Source organism: Charadrius vociferus, unplaced genomic scaffold (genome assembly GCF_000708025.1).
Source record: "Charadrius vociferus isolate BGI_N301 unplaced genomic scaffold, ASM70802v2 scaffold257, whole genome shotgun sequence".
Classification (NCBI taxonomy): domain Eukaryota; kingdom Metazoa; phylum Chordata; class Aves; order Charadriiformes; family Charadriidae; genus Charadrius; species Charadrius vociferus.
This window is the reverse complement of record NW_009649473.1, coordinates 2,525,022-2,543,983: the sequence shown is the minus strand read 5'-3', so window position 1 is coordinate 2,543,983 and position 18,962 is coordinate 2,525,022. Positions and strand designations below refer to the sequence as shown.

General features: G+C 46.1%; 1 protein-coding gene across 2 annotated transcripts in view; it reads right to left on the bottom strand.

Annotated features, from left to right (window-relative positions):
- Nucleotides 1-15,557, bottom strand: part of PLXNB1 (plexin B1) — a 38,442-nt gene extending 22,885 nt beyond the window's left edge. Inside the window, exons 1-10 of one of the 2 annotated variants that reach the window (XM_009889874.1) lie at nucleotides 14,420-15,553; nucleotides 9,559-9,741; nucleotides 9,006-9,134; nucleotides 7,185-7,285; nucleotides 6,363-6,495; nucleotides 5,498-5,654; nucleotides 2,530-2,638; nucleotides 2,328-2,436; nucleotides 862-1,722; nucleotides 309-434 (exon numbers count right to left, since the gene is read on the bottom strand). In XM_009889874.1, coding sequence (XP_009888176.1) covers nucleotides 309-434; nucleotides 862-1,722; nucleotides 2,328-2,436; nucleotides 2,530-2,638; nucleotides 5,498-5,654; nucleotides 6,363-6,495; nucleotides 7,185-7,285; nucleotides 9,006-9,134; nucleotides 9,559-9,741; nucleotides 14,420-15,553 — 3,042 coding nt within the window. Of the gene's footprint in view, nucleotides 1-308; nucleotides 435-861; nucleotides 1,723-2,327; nucleotides 2,437-2,529; nucleotides 2,639-5,497; nucleotides 5,655-6,362; nucleotides 6,496-7,184; nucleotides 7,286-9,005; nucleotides 9,135-9,558; nucleotides 9,742-14,419 lie in introns of both variants that reach the window. The other variant, XM_009889875.1, reaches the window with a different exon arrangement.
- Nucleotides 15,558-18,962: the final 3,405 nt, after the last annotated feature.

Sequence of the window (18,962 nt, the reverse complement as noted above, 5' to 3'; positions counted from 1 at the left end):
TATTCCCAGAACTACCATCTACAGTGCACCACAGATGCAACCTAATCCAAATGCACGCATCTTCTCCAGCAGGTCGGTGCACACCTGTACTCTTCCTTTCTTTGAGTAACCTCCTACCCACCAATAAATCCAGCTATGTAACTCTTTATTCATAGCTCATTCCTCTAGGTGATTCTGCAAACAGGAGAAACCTAGGGAGAGCCACAACCGTGTCTTACACATATTTTTAGCAGTCCAGTGGACAGGTTGCCCAAACAGTTCTCTGCATTAATACAGTTTCTCAATGCTGATGGTGTTTGGCTGACTACCTGATACAGGTGGAAGTTCTTTCCCAGCAAGGTTATCTTCCTCGCCACGTTGACTGGAAACAGCGAAGTTCCTTGGATTCCCTGCACACAGGGACAGGCATCTGGACCCCAGATAAGCTCTTCATTCTGAAAACACACACAGGTCTTTAGAGAAAGAGAACTCCATGGTTTTGACAGAGGGAATCAAAGCCTAACATGCCAACAGAGAAACAAGCCCCGCCTGAACGAAGACATGGCTGTGCTTCTTTACCATGAAGTTACAAGAAAGCTGTGCAAAAGCCCAAAGAGGTGAACAGCAGAAAGCTGTGAATATGCTGGACATCACAGCAGCTGCCACCTTCAGGCCAGCAGCATTTCTACAAGACCTGGGAACCTTGCAGACATTTTTCTTCCTCAGGCTGCCACTACTCACTCCGCACATTACTGCGGTCTGCTTCTACAGTCTCAGAGGGCACAACCTCTCCTGTGTGCTGAAATACTAGACCAGCGGTCTGTATGAAAATTTCAAAGTGTTACAGCCTCAGACTGTGAATTCCAAAGCCCAGCAACTTACCTCCTCCCAAAACTCAGGAGCATCGTACTGATAGTCGAGGTCAGGGTGGAGGATCCTGGGAAAGTCAGGGACATCCCTCTCTGAAGAATCGCCATCACCCGACAAAAGAGTTGAAGCAGAGAAGGGAGATGTGTCATTCTCAGCCTGCAGCAAATCCATCCAGTCCTCTGTGTCCTGGAGCTCCATGCCTTCCTCCAGCAGCCAGTCTGGGGGAGCTGATGGTGGGAGCTCTGAAGCAGGTAGTTCAGTTCCCAGCAATCTGGGAGAGTCCTCAGAGGCAGCAGACACCCCCGACACCTGACTGGGGGTTTGGGGAGATGGGATGGCAGATGTCAGTGCCTCTGTGGTAGGAAAAGAACTCGGAGGCCACTTGAAACTGGTAACATGAGGGGAAGGTGTTACTGCTGCTGCAGACGTGTGCAGAGGACTACCCCCTAGGGTGGTGGGTGGGTCGGTGTGCCGTGGCTCCTGGGCGGTGGCTGGTCCCTCAGTGGGCAAGGCTGCGTGATCCATGTTTTTGGATGGGCTGGTGAGGACAGATGTAGCAGGAGAAGTCGTCTCTAGCACAGTGACAGCAGGTTTGTCTGCTGGTGGTGGTAGAGGGGATTCTGTGACGGCCTGGAGAGAGGCTGCTTCGGTTGAGAGGGTCAAGTACGTATAGCTGAGGATTTCTGTAGGCTCAGTTGTCACATCTGAGGCTGCAGAGAGCGTGACATGGTTGGTTTCTGTGGGGGGTACAGTGCTCGGTACCACACGCATGGGGGGAGTGATGGGTTTTGTGGCCATGGTTGGGGCCGTGGTAGAGGACTTGGTGAGGGGAGCTGCTGAAGAAGGAAACACACTTGAGGTTGAGATCTGGGCCTAGAGAAAAACAACATGGTGGGGTGAGAAGAAAAACGAAACAGAATAAAACCCAAGCAGAAAACACTCCATATTATTTCCCATAGCGGTGTTCACAAGAGGCTGCTTCACCCTCTGGATTTCAGTAAGAGCTACATCTTATGCCACCTTGTCTTGGGATGTGGCTGGGGAATGCTCATGGTACAGAAGATCAGCAACATTCCCTCTTCCCACAGATGCCTGCACTCGCTTCTGCGTGCCTTCACCCCCCACAAAACTGCAAGGTCACCTGCGGCAGCCACAAACTGGGCATCTGGTTCCACCTTCCTCCCCGCAGCCTCCCTGCCAGATAGCTCTTATCCCTCACTTTGAAAACACAGGCTGGATAACCCCAGGAGAAGGGTGACCTGCTTCATCTGATGGCACTTCCCCAGAAACCTAGCAAGGCCTTGTAACACCAGAGACACAGAGGCTTGTGTCGCTCCAAGGGGAGGCTTTGCTCCAACAGCTCACCTCCTCACTTGATGTGGCTGATGGCTGCTATTTTACCCGAGAAGAGATCTGACTCACTGCAACTCGCTGAGGCTGTTATAGAACACAGGACTAGGACCGAGTAGGAGACGCACCCGTTCATTGTAGATAATGGTTCCTTCCTCACAGGCTGCTTTGTGGGTGCAGAGGTGCTGCTGGATGCACCAGTTACATCCCCAGAGACTGCTCACACACTTCTGGCACCTGGACCGATGACAGAAAAGCAGCTGCTAAGACAACCCAGGAAAGGACAGCCACCCTCCCTGTAACTACAGACAAGAAAAAGCAGGTGCTCACGGTGCCGATTTCCACAGCAGGGCCACTGCAGCACAGTCATAGAAAGAGAAGTCCACAGAAGCAATGAAGATGTCATGGAAACGCACTACGAGCTTTATGGTGACATGATCTGAAAATGAAAATAAAAATTTCTTAGAAATGGAGCCACTATAAGTCTGCCATACTGTTAAGAGACAGAGCACGATTTAGGAAAGACACTGTCAAACCTGGAGACAGATTTCCTTCCATGCTTCTAGCATCTCAATCACTGGATTATCCTACGGCCACTAAAAACGGGTTGGACGGGTTTGTCAGGAGTAGTTTCTAACAGCTCTTGCGAACCCATGGGAAGGAAGACTAGTCTGAAGATCCCTCCATCTTTATCTGCTTTAATTCCACTGTCATCTCTGTATTAGAGGAAGATGTAACATTCCAGGCTCAAAGCTGATTGTGTCCCTTTGTCATCCACAGGAAAACCAAACCCTTAGAACTGACAGGCCCTTCACATACCACCTTCACCTTGAGAGCTTTGTTCTATGTCCAGACTAAGAAGTGAGTCAGTGAAGAGGTTTACAAGACTTCTAATCTCACTTGCAACAACTGGAGGTTTATCTGCTTTAAATCCAGGTCTCATGTCAACTACAAGCCTCAGGACAGCCCAGTTCTCTTTGGGAAGATACTATCACTGTTTTCTGATAGACCAAAAAGCTGCAGAGATGGTAAAACTTACTGCAGCTGACAGCTTGAGCCTGAAGGAGATATTTTGCATATGACAGTACTAAACCAGCTAATTAATCTTGCTCCAGACAAATGGCCCCAATCCTAGAGTTGGGTATTAGTTCTCCAAATAATAAGAAGATATTGCATGCTCTGCTCAACTCCAGGAGCTGCCATTTCTCCAAGACCATATGCTATAAAAATAAGAAACAAGAAACTTGTCCATTGCTCCTCTCACAGAATTCAGACCTGCTCTTGCAAGCAAGCTCTATTCACAACAAAACAATTAACACATCTGGTGAAGGATCAGTCAGGCCTAAGCTAGGTTCCTGATAGGATGACAAGTGAAGCAGTATGCTAGTAAAATAGCTGATGATGAGGTGTGTATGAAAAGCCACAATTAGGAGAAAATAAGGGTATCATATGCAGCTGGAGGCAGGAGTCACTGCAGTACTGTCAACTCCCATCACTGTCATAGAGGTGATTGCATTTGGCAGTGGTAGAACGGCTAACACCTCCCAGGATTTCAGGGTTATGACACCATATTTATAAATATTCCTTTCTCCAAAAAGGCCATTATTTCCCATGACTGCCAATAATGTGGTTCGACAGTACAGAAGATGAGGTCGAGCACTTGCAAATTGAGAGCAAGAGCTTCTGCTATCAACTTGGAGCTCAACAGCTTAAAGTGACAGATGAACTGGTATGCAACCTTCAAAACAAAGCTGAAAAAACCAACAAATATTTTAGTGAGCTGGGAAAAGTATTATAAGTAGGAACAGGAAAGTGCTGGTATCCAAGGCCCTGATGAGACATCATTTAGAAAACAGTGTATGGTTCTGGTTACCAGCTTCAAATTCATCTCAGCAGAGCATGGAAGCCGTGCAAAGAAGGGTTAGCAATACAGTGAAGAAGAGAGGAAGTCTGAGAACTCAAAGAAAAAGTTGGCACAGTTAACACGGCAAAACTCTGTGCTAAGAATGCCTGGCCATAGTTCATTGAGTGGGAGAAGAGCTGCGGAAGCAAAAGGACAACGCAAATAGATCAAACGGACACACACCACCTGTGAGCAAGTTTAGGCTAGAGAACAGAAGCAACTTGTTAAGCCTCAGAGATGCAATACAAAAACAACATAGGTAAAGCGTCTACGGAGTCCTGAAATAAAAGCAAGACTGACTTACAAATGAGTCAATATCTCAAGCCTGTAATAATGAAAACTAGACTGCGGCTTTATCTACACTGATTTTTCACAACTGTGCTTAAATTCAGGCCCCCGATTGCAGAACTAAAGAGGGAAGCTAATACTGCCCACTCTGCCTGCAGAGGCAGCGCACGAAGCCCTTTCCTTCTCTGCCTGACCACCCTGAATGGAAAACTGGTTGGTTTGTTCCAGACTAAAGCAGAGTGAAAGCCAACAGATATAATAATATCATAAATAATGCTGAAAATGAAGGCAGTTGAGATTAAATGAGTGTGTTAGCTGGGTTCCGCTGTCGTGTTATGTCCACGGAGATTGCTTCAGACCTATTAGCCAGCTGCATGCTTGCACGGAAAATCTGTGTAGCCATTTAGGTGAATTGTGTGGAATGCTTCCCAGCTGGCACCTGCCTTTTACTTCAGATGAACAAGCTCTTTGAAGACATCAGCTCATCAAAGCTCACCCCAACAGGCCAAGTAAAATCCAATGCAAAGACTATAAACTGAGAACTTTCCAGGTTCTTTAGAGTGGTCAGTTAGCAATACTCAGCCAGTTATTGTTCACAGTAACAGAAAGCTGACTATGTATTTTCTGAGGTTATTGCTGCATTGCAGATTGATATCTAACTTTAAGGACTCTTCTTGCCTTTCCTTACACGTGCTGCCTTCTCCCACTACTACAGGGATTTTGAGAAGGTTTGCATTTTGATTTGAATAATAAAGCAGTATTTAAGACAGGTCTCTCTCCAGATTTACGATGAAGCTGCCAAACCAGCCACCACTCTAGCCTGCATTTCAGATCATATTCAGATTTGCATACAACCTTTCAAGCAGGATCTCCTTTCCAAATACCAAAATTTGGCATTGGAATTTGGCAACAGCCCAAAACAGCACAGGACGTGTGTGACACACAAGTAGAAAGCAAACTGATATTATGACAGAATGAAGTGAACACCTGCTGACAGACCACATACATTCATGGCTGTTAATCCTGGCAATCTGATGGACCTACAACGTACTTTCTCCCAACAATGTTATCAGAGTTATCATGCTCCATTTAAAACATTTCACTGACCTGCTCCTGTTGGCAAAGCTGGTGCTTGGCTGGGATCTGGAGAAGGACACATGATTCCTGACTCTGTCAGAACTGCTGGGCTTTCATAATCTTCAAAGTAACATGAGTAAAATTCTTCCTCACGCAGAGAAGGTAAGTCTGAGATAGCCAGGAATATCTACCAATTCAATAATATCCAGTAAATAATTTGCCCTCTAACACCTTCTTCTTAATTTCATCTAATTTTCTGGTTCTATTTTTTTTGAAGTAAGAGCCCCATAAAGTAGTTGTCTACATATATACCCATTTTCCTATAATGCTTCCTAGGACTGACTGTTCCATTCGTCATCTCTTGACAATCCCAAACTGAACTTGGCATCCACCAAGCGATTGGCAACTTCCCCCTTTGCCCAAGTCTCTAGCAAAAGACAGGTTCTTGCCACCTCCTGACACAATGACAGACTTCAGAACACTGCAGCACCTTCTTAGCTTTTCTGCCAGCCTTCTGATGCCAGACTGAAGCCATGATTTTGGGTAGCTTCTTTCAGATCTTCCTGACAGCAAGTGACAACACTGTGAAACCACAGACATGGTCACCTTATAGACCCAAAGCCAAGGAAGGACCCCACCCAACCAGCCATCAAATATTCCAGAACACCCAGTAACTCTTAACAGTCAAGGACATTTAGTTTTATGGGAAAAAACAATGAAATTAACAGCTCAGTTGCACCAGGAGATAAGTCCCTTATCTGAGGCAGACAACATGTGATTGAAGGCTCAGTGATTCAGGACCCCACTGAAAGCCACAGGAAGACTTGTGACTCTTCAGAGTTTGCATGAGACTTTCTACATGCTTAAGCATCATCAGAGGATCATCATCACTCACATTTCTCTTTTCCTCTCTGCTGATATTGGCTGGAGTTAATGACTGGACAGACAGACACTGCTGTGTAGAGTTAAAGCTCCAGAGCCACTGCTCACTCAACCTGGACCGCAAGCACTCAGAGCGACGGCTGCACCTGCAGGGAAACAGCAAGAAGCCCTGTGAGAGATCCGTGCAGCCCTAGCAGGACACGTTCAGCTTCCAAGCCCACGCTGGCCGTCTGAAGCTTTGCTAGAGTCTTGGGAAAGCTGATACACAAGCTGTGAAAGTCCCAGCCTCTCACCACCTTAGGTGAGAATAGGGTGAACTATTGCCAAAATATAGATAGGTAGGCACTTTTGGGGCTTTGAGGCTCATGAACTACTTCTTATGGCATTCTACAGGGAGACAGAGCCAGCAAGCAGACAGACATGCTCGAATAAACCACGTCTCATTAATCAACATCAGTAGGGGAGCAAGAAGTGAAAAAGAGTCCTAAACAAGAGAGTGACTCCAGAAGAAGAGATAAGACAGTTTCTCTACATTTGAAATGACGCAGTTTGAGCTGCAGTCAGGACTAAAACCAGGCTGAAATCCACTGGACAAGAGCATTGTGAGGGGTGACCACAGACTCAAAAAGCAATGGAAAGATACCCTTGTGTGCAACTGTCTGCTGGAGGTGTTTTAGGGAGGCAGACAGAGAAGTGCTAAGTTAGAGTATATCCCATAAAGGAACTGAAAATAAACTAAATCCAGACACACAGACATAAGGAAGAGAGGAAGTGGAGACAATCCCTAAGCACTATCCCTCCAAAATCCTTGCAGGTGACCAGGGATCTATCTTACCGTCCTTGAAGGACACACCAGCCACAGTAGGGATCTTTCAGCGCCAGACAGGATTCGCAATCTGAGTACAGGGAACATTCCAATATGGGAACCTTTACCACCTGTCAGAGAAAGAAATCAGTGAAAACACAGCACACACAGCACAGGTCCCAGGTCTATGGCTTCTTCTGCCTAGCTAGGAAGTCCCTTCATCTGCATGCTCACCAAAACTTCTTAATCCCAAATATTGCATAAAACTAAAGAAAAAAGGAACAAGTTTCCAGAGCCCATCTGCACGGCCATTTCACATATTGGTGAAGGACATCTAAACGTCAGGCTGTACAGAGGCCCCGCAGCAAAGCGTATTGCTATTAATGGATTATCTGTGATGTGTTTTGCAATATGGAGACTTTTAGTGATAAAACTGTATTTTATGAAATGGATCAAGGAATAGCAGACCGAATACCATTCATTTTTGCTTGTCTGGACTCTGTCATGGGAGATCATCTCTCTTGACATGTACGCGACTGAAGCTGGAGACAGCAGCTCTAGCTGAGGCCTCCGAATGCCTTATTGCCCAACTCTCTGGCAGAACTATCATTTTGACTGAAAGTAGACCAAGAAGCTTTGATCAATGTGGAACAAAAACCTTTTGCCATCTGGAGGTAAGTTTTACTTGCAAAATACTTAACTTTCTACCCTTGCTGACTTCAGCCTCTTGCCCTCTCTTTAATCCGCTACTACACTTCAGCTCCTACACTGTCAGTTACTTTAAAATACCAACTGCTAATCCCCAACCTATTACTTTTGCTAAGTACATGATGTAATTTGCATTTTTTTATTGACAGAACGATTACTGTTAAGGATATATTTCAGATTTCCCTAATCTTTTTCCACTCACAAGATTTCAACTCCTCCTTTGAAGTGTTCCAAAATTTCTGAGTATCTCAAAGTGCACTGGGGGGGTGAAGGGAAGCAGTGCTTTTCCAGCATGCTCTCATTTTTTGTTTGTTCTTTCCTTCAAGAGTAACTCAAGGGCTGCTTTTCCTTTGCTAGGAGGATCCTTTTCTTTCCAGCTCAAGGAGCTGATATGAGTGCTGTTGTACAAATCCTCTCAAAGTATCCATAGCTGAATTGCCTACACAGCAGACGCCAATATCCCAAGAGCCTGAGGCATCACACAGTGCCTCTTCCCCTCCAACTGCCATTGGGCACAAACAGAATTACAGAAAGCAGGAGAAGAAGTTGTTATATATCTGGTCAGTGCGCACCTCCGCTATCTGAAGACATTTCCCACACATTTCTGCTTTTTGTAGGTCACATGCCTACAGAAGAATAGCTTAATCTTTTAAGTGATTGAAACCACATTTTTTTTAATTACACAAAACTTACCTTTTCTCTTTTTAACCTTTTTGCAAAACCAAGACAGGTGAAATTAATTGTCAACCCAGAAAGCTCACATTCTTCTGCTCAGAGGGAGATGCAAACTGTTGTCCAAACAGCTCAACACAGAGGAACCCAGGAATTTGCAGTCCCTTGTTTTCATACCAATAGAGCAGCCTTTTACAGCCTGCAGTTCACATTCCTCCACCACTGCTGATACAGCCTGACTTACAGAAATACACATGCAAACAGGCCATGATTTGGGGTGAGAAGACTTCCTCCACGCTTCCTCCAGCTTTTGCAAAAGGCCAGTCCCCATCCCTGTAAGCCAGACTGGCAGGCAGCTGCTGCCAGGCTTAGCGATACACATCGTTTCTCTGCTCCCCCACTCCCGTCAGTCATTTGTCTGGACCTCAAATGCTTTCAACTCTTCTGTGGAAGGGATTTTATTGCTCTTACCATTGACTGGGTCATGACGAAGAGGTGCTCCTGCAACTGGTCAAACAGCAGGTCTCCACTCACCATGCTGTTTAACTGGATAGCTAAAGAAGCGTATATATGTGCACCTCCCATTGCTCCTAAGTACACCTGCAAGAGAGTCACAGTTGTATGCAGGCAAAGTATCACAGCACGAGTTGGGGCACCCATCCTACATCAGGAACAAGTTGGAACCACTGCTGTGTGTGAGGATTTCAACCTCCCCCCAAAATCTCCATGCAGTGACTTCAGCCACATGAAGCATGTGCCGAGCAATACCTGTGGAAACCACATAGGATGCACCAGCCCTGACGCTGGCTCAGTGCAGATGTAACCAAAGGCAACATGACCACTGTTTGGGGCATTCACATTCTCAACAGTCAGTACCATGTGAGAAGAGACCACCTGATAGTGGTGATCTTTAGTAGGAACCTGACTTCCCAAGGGACAAGAGAAAGCGCCTTTTTTTCCCCTTCCACCTGAGCATCCCTGATTAGTTTTATCTTCTTTGCTTCCTGTTGCGTCCAGATTATACCTTGTGTAGTCTCCCTCTGCTGTCTCCCAGAAAAGCAATGGTGTGGCCATCTTCCACATTCACTGCCACAGCTGTCAGACGGGCATCTCTTTTCTCCAGGAGAGGGGCTGCTTCCAAGGGTACCCGGCTGGCCATAGGGCTGGGTGTGTGGTCAGAGCCACAGGGGTAGGCATACAGGGTGTCCTTTTTGGGGGAGTGGAAAAAACAGGGAAATCAGTAAAGAAAAAAAAAAAAAAAGGATACGAAGAACATTAGTACCTTTAATACTTCCCACCATCCCTTCCACCCAAATTCCTTAAACAGGTGCCCCAGCAGTGAATTCAGCTTTGAACCCCTCTAAGCTTTTTGACTGAGAGTAAAAATCCCAGCTTTTAATAATTAATTTAGGTATGTTGGCTGTTTGTGCCCTCACAGAATCCTGCAGACATTTCAGCTAAGTCCATTCAGTTTCAGTAATGAAATGTATCGAAACTCTACTAAATTCTAAAGTTCTCCAAAAAACATTACTGGCTATACACTGCCATGATACAGCTTTGGGGAATATTCATCGTATTTTTCAGAACAAAACAGGAAGATGTGAATTTCTGCTTCCAGTGCAAAACCACCTGGTCACAAGCATCGCCTCCAACAACTAGCACGGTTTTGTTGTATCACCTACAAATTCTAAGCCTGAAGTAGAATCCCAAAGCATCAGGACATTACATAAACACAGGGTGGAGTACAACCTGCTCCACAGAGTTTACTAACTACGCATAGAAATCATAGAGCACATACAACCAGAGACCCACAAAAAGTCAATACAAGAGTCATCTCTGCACACTGCTTCAATTCTTCTGAGCCTTGCGAGACTTCTGAAAATTAACTCCACAGCACTGTGCAAAAACAGCCATCCTTCTGTTCCAGTTAGATTCCTCCCAGTCCCGCCAAACCTTCACTTACTGAATTCTAAAGGAAAGAAAATAAAAGCTGCCAACTTATTTACTGTTTGTGTGTACAGAGAGGAGATATTCCATTATGATTCATCTTTTTCCTAACTAACAAACTCAGTCTTGTCTAGGATAGTTCCTCCATCGCTTTGTCTCTTTCTTGACATTTATTCTGTGTCTACTTTAATTTTACAGTATCCTTTCGGAGACTGAATGCAGGATTGTTCACCCAACAATTACTATTAAACCCACCATCTTTTAATCGATTAGTGGCTTGTCTTCCAACAATGTGGTTTGTGTAAACTAATGATCTTCATCATGTTATCCCTTACGGGTAACATTTTCACGCTCCTCCTCTCCAGCCCCTTACTAATTACTCTTACAAAGCTGCGTGTGGAGCAGAGGCATTAACTGCACAGTCCACACCGACTCCAGCTCTCTCTCTCTTGCCTCGGGCCACGTGATTGAATTTAGACTCCTTGTGAGCAGGGTTACGTATTGCTTCTGTCTGATGTCAGTGGCTTTGCACTTGGTAGCACTGAGCTGCACGGTACCATCCGGCACCAGGCAATGGAGCTGCCCCCACCGGAGGTCAGTGATAACGGCACAACATGGCATTCTTGAGGCATCTGCTCATCACCCCTTGGAAAACCTGACCCTTTCCCCCTTCTCCTCCCGTTTCTCTGTGGGTTTTCTGTTGGGCTTTTTTTTGGTTGGTTGGTTGGTTTTGTTTATTTGTTTGGGTTTTTCTATACTTGACTGCTTCCTGGAGAAACTAAAAATGATTGGGAGCTTTTGACAAAGTCTATGGAAATCCCACGGTAAAATATATTTAACCTGCTGACTTCCATTCACTTCTCAAATGTATTGCTATTACAGCAGGCAAGCAAGGCTCGACACAGCGGTTCCACCTACGAAACCATGCCAGTTAGACCAGCACTACTTTCATTCTGATGCTTTATTATTTCCCTTTCAAATACTAATTCAACTGATTTTCTGCACACTAGGCGTAAGGCTCTGACTTAAAGCCTCAGAGGAGGTTACAAGTTTTAATTATTATTAGTTTTTTCCATCCTCTAAGCTATCATTCATTTTTAGTGACAGATACATTTTTCTTATCAGCTCTGTCACTTGATTCTTAAGCTTCTTCCAATCACCTTCTTGTAACTTAAAGATTTCTAGTTCTCCAGTTGTCCAGTTCCTGTAAGATTTATTAGGAAGCGAGTCACAGCCAAATTTCCATACTCAAAAGCATCAAGCGTTTGTTTTTGAATGGGATTCTAGCTACCTTTTGCAACCTTTGCATTAATTCAGGCAAATGCTGAAGCCTCATGCCCTCACTACTGAGGCCAACTTTTCAGTTTGCTTAAAAAAAACCCACCATACAAGTCAGAAATAGCTGTATCCCATTTGTGCTCAGCACTGCTGTTACCCATATACGATGCCAAGGGCAAGTCACTTCACACACCCCGTTTATCTCCCGTAAACCAACGTGACCTGTGCAAGCTCCCCCAGCGCTGGCACCGCCTGCCCTCAGCGTCGCAGGGACAGTCTGCAGCGCAGTTAATCACAGTCAAGCGCTGAAACTTGTTCCATTCTACAGGATTAAGACCATGATAATGGTATAAAGTGCTTGTATGAATTTACACAGAAGCTGTTCGAATTGTTTTCGGTGAATAACATCTTGGCAATGCAGCACAAAATACTCTTCAGGGATCATCCGGTGTGATGCAGCAAGTTCAGATGAAGAGATGAAACTGCTGCCATGAATTCCGGTGTGTCCTTTTTGCATTACACAGGTGAGAAGCACCGATAGGACAAACCTATATCCATGCACGAAGAGGACAAAGCTCGGTGCAAAAGGACAAGTTACATACCTTGAAAACTACACCCACAGAAGATATGTAGCCTTCCCAAGCCTTGCAGAAACATGTTTCACACTTCCAATTATCAAGTCGCTAACAGCATGTGCATAGTCTCCTGCATCTCAAGACTAATGGATCTCCAGCAAACTAGAACAAATGAACTGGTTGCGACATTCTTATAAAAACAAGCATTTTTTTTTTCCCAGTTGAAGAGATTGTATTGAATGGTAAAAGCCAATCGTAGCCTCTCCTGTTGGGCTAAAAATAGGAGGCAGTGCTAACTAGGGAAAAGGGCATACCTTGCGCACAGGCTGGTTCGGAGGCAGAAAAATGTGAAATTAATTAGCATTATCCTTACATACAGCACAAGCTGCCACCATTGGAACCGAGTTAAAACTGTTCCTGCATAAAATGTTCATTGACAGCCGCTTCCACTCAGCACTGAATGGAGCAGGCTGGAGCTGGCACAGACCCTTACGTGTTGTTAGACACAATCTTAACGACAACCGCTACCATGTACTGAATGGTGAAGGATAAAGTTTGTTAGGACATTTACATATCATTGGACACACTTGTTAATAAGATGCCATACTTTAGTCAGCCCACTAGTGCCAAACCGTGCAGCTGGGACCCTGTGATCACACAGCAAAGACTGGCCTTTTTCTCCCACCCTGCGCACCCACTTCCCCACTGGATCAAATGGTACAGGGAGGCTCTACATCATTTTGAATGCAGGATTTTTCTAGAGTACTTACACTGGTTTGACATTTAACTCCCCCAAGTTGCCTTAAAAATCACCTGTGATAATTTCTTCCATGTGGCCCCGCTAAGGACACATGGGGCATGACTAAGAAATACAGTGAAAGCAGGACATCAAGCTGGGCAGTCTCCTGCTTCCTAATGCTTACGTACTCCTCTTGACCTTACAATCATCCTGCTCCAAGTCTGTTCTTTACCCTTTTCCTTGTACCACAAGTATTCTACCATCATCTTTAGCTACTGAAAGGAAAACCATAATTTTAAAACTGGTTTTGGACCACGCATCCAAACTCAGTGACTTCCAAAGCTCTGTGGTGCCGCTTTGCTCTTTGTAGCATAAAGCTGGGAAGAGGCAATTATCCGGACAGCTTGTTCTGTAGAAGAAAGATGCATGATAACACGCTGTTCTGCTACAGACTAGCAACGCCCTCGGTGAAAACAGGCTACTCACAACCACAGAGCCTCACGCCAGGACACTGCATCCAGCACCGCCCCAGGAGAACTCTGCTGCTCTGTGTTTGTGTCACTGTCCCCGATATCACAGCACCAGCCAGCGTGGCTGACAGACTGCAAGGATTCAGGGTCACAGCCACTTCAGTTCACATTTTTATCCTGCAACATCCCATCATGCTTTTGCCATAGAATTTAAAGAAGGATTATCACCTCTTATAGCTTTGGAGACAAAGAAGAACCAGGTCAGGAAAAGGTCTTCCTTGGGCACAAAATATTGCAGGACTAATAGAAAATCAGGATTTTGTTGACACTTGGTTTTGGTTATGTTCTTTTTTTGTTCCCGAGTGCCCTTGCAGGAAGTTGTTGAGGTGCACCTCACTATAAGCAAGAGGGACTCGGCACACCCCTTAAATTCCCTTGGCAACATACAGGTATACATGCACATACTCCTCTCCTTCCCTGCAGTGCAGACCAGGAGATGAAGATACCGATAAAGAACAACCTGAACTGCAGCTCCAGTGCTCTTGCCTGGTGTTGCCATGAGACAGGCCTCAGGACCAAGTCTCACCAGATGCTCTCCCCACTGCCACATACAGCCCATCCCCCTCTGCAAGGAAACCTGCCCATGTGGGGCAGAGAGCTGCAGCAGCGATGAGACAGACCAGACTTAAACAGGACGCCACAGCTCCTGCGTTGCATTGCTGCAGTAGCAAAGAAACAGCCTGAGCCCAGAGGCTTTTAACCCAAGCAGATTTCAACACCCATCTGCAGGAAACAGACTGACTTCAGGAACACAAAGCAACGCAAGAACACATTGCAGACTACTCTTTAGCCTGGCAAAGGTGCAAAGCCACTTACCGCTGGCAGCTGGACGCAGTTGGAACTGACATCGTATTCAATGTATGCCACTTCTGTCCCTTCTTCTGACTTCCCATCTCTCATGTAGCAAACATCCCTAGTCCAGTTGGTCAGGCGATCCACCTCCTCCATTGCGTAGACACAGAGCGCTGACTCCTCGCTCAGTTTGCCAGAAGAAGCCTGCCAGGCGGAGAAGGCTGCAAACAGCACTTCTCCCTCGGTGTCCAGCTGCCCCTGGGCCAGGCCTTTTCCTGGCTGGGTGACATAGGCTGCTTGCAGGAGGCTGTATGTGTTGGCTTTGCTCTGGCAGAGCAGAGGCAACTCCACATAGGAGTAATAATGAGAGTCATCCAGGCAGATTCGCGAGATGTAAGTCTTGTACTCACGTGATTGAGACTTGAGGTCCCGACGGTAGAAGAGGAAATAGACGCTCGAGCGATAAGTGAAGGATTTAATGAAATGGTGGTTGTACTCGGAGAGCCGGCCCACAGCCAGTTTTGCTGTTTCTTCATAGGAGAAAATGGAGTGAGAGTCTGTTGCTTGAACGTCCCCTCCGTGGGCCCTGAGATTTCGGGTAGTGATGGGAGGAATCCCTCCTCCAACTCCTCGGCTAGTGTAACCTCGTCCCACAAACAGCAAGGGGACCTCATCCTTGGAGTAGGCTATGAGTCCCACAGTGGTGATATTGGGATCGTTTGCAGCAACGTACTGAGTGTCACCGGGGCTCTCTGGTCGGAAGAGGACATGGTCGATGGACGTGAGGCTCCTCTTCTCACAGATTCCCTGGTGCACACTGCCACACACAATGAGCTCCTTCTGCACGGCGTTCACTAGCAGCAGCTTGTTGTGATTGTCAGTGTGGTGTGCCTGAGGGCACTCCAGCTTTGAGACCGGAGGGAGGCAATCTTTACTGTCCAGAACTGGCCCAGTCTGAACCACGTTCTTCAGCAGCAGGTCAGATGTCAGCTGAAAGAGAAAGTTGGTGGCCCCCAGGTAAATGGTCCCGGACTCCAAGTCCATAGACAGGTGGAGGAATTTCGTAGTGTTGCGTGAGAATGTGACATACTGCAGTCCCCGTGGAATTGCTGCTCCCAAGAAACAGAGAACAGGAAGGAGGAACGTTCCCAGAGGCATGGTAAACACTCTGCAAGAGAGGAAAAGCTGTTATAACTCCTCATAAACCAGGAGTGAAGATTAACACTCATCAAAATCCTTCAATAGCACTCTTATTATGAGAGGTAGGCAAAGAGAACGTGGATAACCACAGAAAACAGAGAGCTAGACACAAAGAGCCAACAGAGGACATTTGCAGAAACACCAACAGGAAGAGGCCTGAAAGAGTATCAGAGACTTTACTCAATCATCTCCACATCAAGATGACAGGCACTGCATCTTCAGCAGAAGCTGGAATACTGCAAGTGATGTTCTCAAGGGCTTTCCCAAAGACTGATGGGTGGAACTGCAGAAAGATTCTCACAAGCCCAGAACTTGTATCAAACTTGCTGAACGAACAGTCCAAAGCACAGACTCATCAATCCAGGGACATAACCTAAGGAGGAAGGTCCTATCTATACTGTGACAGAAGGTGCTTTAAACATTGAAGTTGATCACTCTTCGTGTAGCATCAGAAAAAGCCACATTTAACCACACTCCTGCACAACTCTTTCCTATGATGCTATATCGGAAGTTCTCCAGGACAGGACCACATTCCTACAGCAGCCAGCACATCACATACGTTGTTAATGAGCAACACCATAGTAAAACAAACCACTGTCGAAGACAAACACAACCTGCAGGATCATTGTTTAAATAAACTGCAGCTAGGATCCAATTCAGAGCAAACTAATAACCCCTTTGCTCTGTATTTGATCTAGATATCATAATTAATCCTTCTCTTTCTTATCACTTATCAACAGCCTCTTTTGGGTCTAAGGCTCTTCCACTAGTGCTTCAGAAGGAACCTTCCCATGCCACCTCCGCCACTGAGCATGGCCCACCCAAACAGGACTGCTCTGCCGTGATGCCAGGATGAGGCCTCCAGAGTCAGTCATGGCAGCTCCCCATCACCCCCCTGGGGCCACCAGTCTGGCCCTGGCCCTGCCAAGCCAGCCCCTGTGGGTTCCCATCTCCTTGGGCAGTTAAGCAGAATGTCCAGGGGAGGGGAAGACCACCTTATCCTGCTTAGGTGTTACTGCACTCTTTTGGAGGGGAAGGAGGAGCTGGCACTCATCTCTCCACAGCAACTCTACCAGTACTGTGAAAGGTGATTTAAATATGCCCGCTCTGTGGACAACGCTCCATTCCTTCCCTGTCCCGTGCCCCAAAGTGCAGGCAAGGCCAGACTGGGTGGGTGTTAGATAGATCCAGGGAACCATCAGACCTGTTCTGCTCCCCTCTAGAGGATCTTTAGATCAACCCCTCTTGAAATCAACAGTAACTCACCCATGCCATGCCACAGATGGGAACAACTGTCCTGAACAGCATGGGGAATCCCACAGCATGGTGGAAATGTGGTAATAAGCACCTGCAACATTTAGATTCATGCTTTCCCCCCGGAGAAAGGGCAGCAGCTGCAAGTACTCACAATTTACTAGGAGTACCGCATTATTTGAATTGAGAAGTAGGTGGTGATGCAGCTGTGAATCTACTCCCTTCCGTCCGTCCGTCCGTCCCTCCCTCCCGCTTGCAGACAAGCTATCCGAGCTACATACAACTTACACAGATGCCAAGCTGGGCCAGGGGCTCAACAGAGCTGATGGATACAGTATCTGCTTCAGAACTCATCTGTAATCTGCTGTGCACATTTTGGCAACTCAGCTCCTTGGGGGTGATGTCAATTTTGTAGTTAAAGCTAGGAAAGCTATCATCACTTCCCTCCTACAGCATCATCCCCTCTTGGATCTTCTTGCTAAGCTCAAAGTGCTATCAGTCCAGAAGTGCTTAGAGCACAGAGGTGGAAAAAGATCTGTAGCATTTCAAGAGAAGACTACCCCAGCATTTACTGTAGGATTTACCCAATTTAGGTCACAAACTTCTCACCACACAAGCTGTTCCACTCGTTCTATGCAGCACCCAAGCACACAGTGTGCAGAAAACACTGTAGCAATGGTGAGAACAATAACTGTAAGACTCCAGATCCATCCTTTATTTCACTGCTATTGCAAAAAAAAAAAAACAAAAACAAACCAACCCAAAACAAACAACCCAACCAAAAACAAAACCACAAAAACCTGCTTTCCAGCTCTTTTGTCAGTAAACCAGGCATCTTTGCTCTACCAAAAGACCGGTTGAGAGGATTAGTCTCCTTGTGAAATCCAGCGGATGGAAGGTATTATAAACACAACACATTATTAAATATAGGCTTTGTGAAGCTCTGGAAAAGCTCCACTTCTCATGGTTATTGTAGGTAAGTAGGTAGTACTGTCAGGATATACCCACACGCAGCAATGCTGGCTCTAGGCTGGCAGCTTTCCCCCAGAGCACACAGCCGCCAATTCACACCATACCAGCACTGCATTTAGGTTACGTGCACACTCGGGCTTTTGTTTGCTCTGATAATGGATGCTTAGTGTTTTCTGCCCTCAGTGCTACCAACACACTTTGCTTCACCCAGATTTGTAAACAGCGCTGAACTAGCCTCGGAGTCTCTTTCCAGGGTGGTGAGAGTGCGCTGTAGCACTTGACAGAGGTCCTCATCACGTGGGAGATGACATCCATGAAGCGTGATGAGGGGCATTTATAAAGCCAGAAAGTCGATACATGCAGACTGAAGGATGGAGCTCTACCTTAACTATATCCCCCTCGGGTTTATATCAGTAGAGGATATGTTGCCCCAACTCCAACACGAGGTTTTTTTTATGCATTCTCACCATTTTTATTGGAGAAAACTTTATACAAAGAACTGCTGAACTGTGCCTTAGTACCTCCGCACAGCCATCATGCAGAGGTCACGCTCGCTTGTTGTGCAACTCTGTCTGGAGTCTCCTCAGTTTCAAAGCTTAAAATGCCTGCAAACAAAACAATAGGCTGATGACCATCCAACAGCAGGAACTTGACTACGTTGTGACAGAGCCACACTGACATGGAGGAGAGAGTCTTTGATCTGGAGGCAGCTGAGGATCACAAGACATCATTACACTACACCACTTACAGGAATCTCTAATCTTCTTTCTAGCTAATGCAACCTTCCTATGCCAGTACTCACACAGTAAAATGGGCATGTGTCTTTGGAATTTATGAATTCTGAAATACTGGCTTTCTGGCTGGAGGTCATGCCTACCCGCTGCAAGACTCTGCTCCGTCTACCACGTACCATCACTGACAACTGCTGGGGCAGAACTAACGCTCATACCATACCACCAGTGGTTGAACTCACAACCTAGCGCATGACACCACTCTAGCAGCACAGATCTTTTTACAAGCTCTCTGATCGGTAGTTGAACCTATCCCTAACGTTTCACTGAAAACCTTTTACCTGTTGGAACGCCTGTACTGGAAAAAGAGACTGAAAAGCAACGAGCCCTTCATTCCAGCAGACCACAAT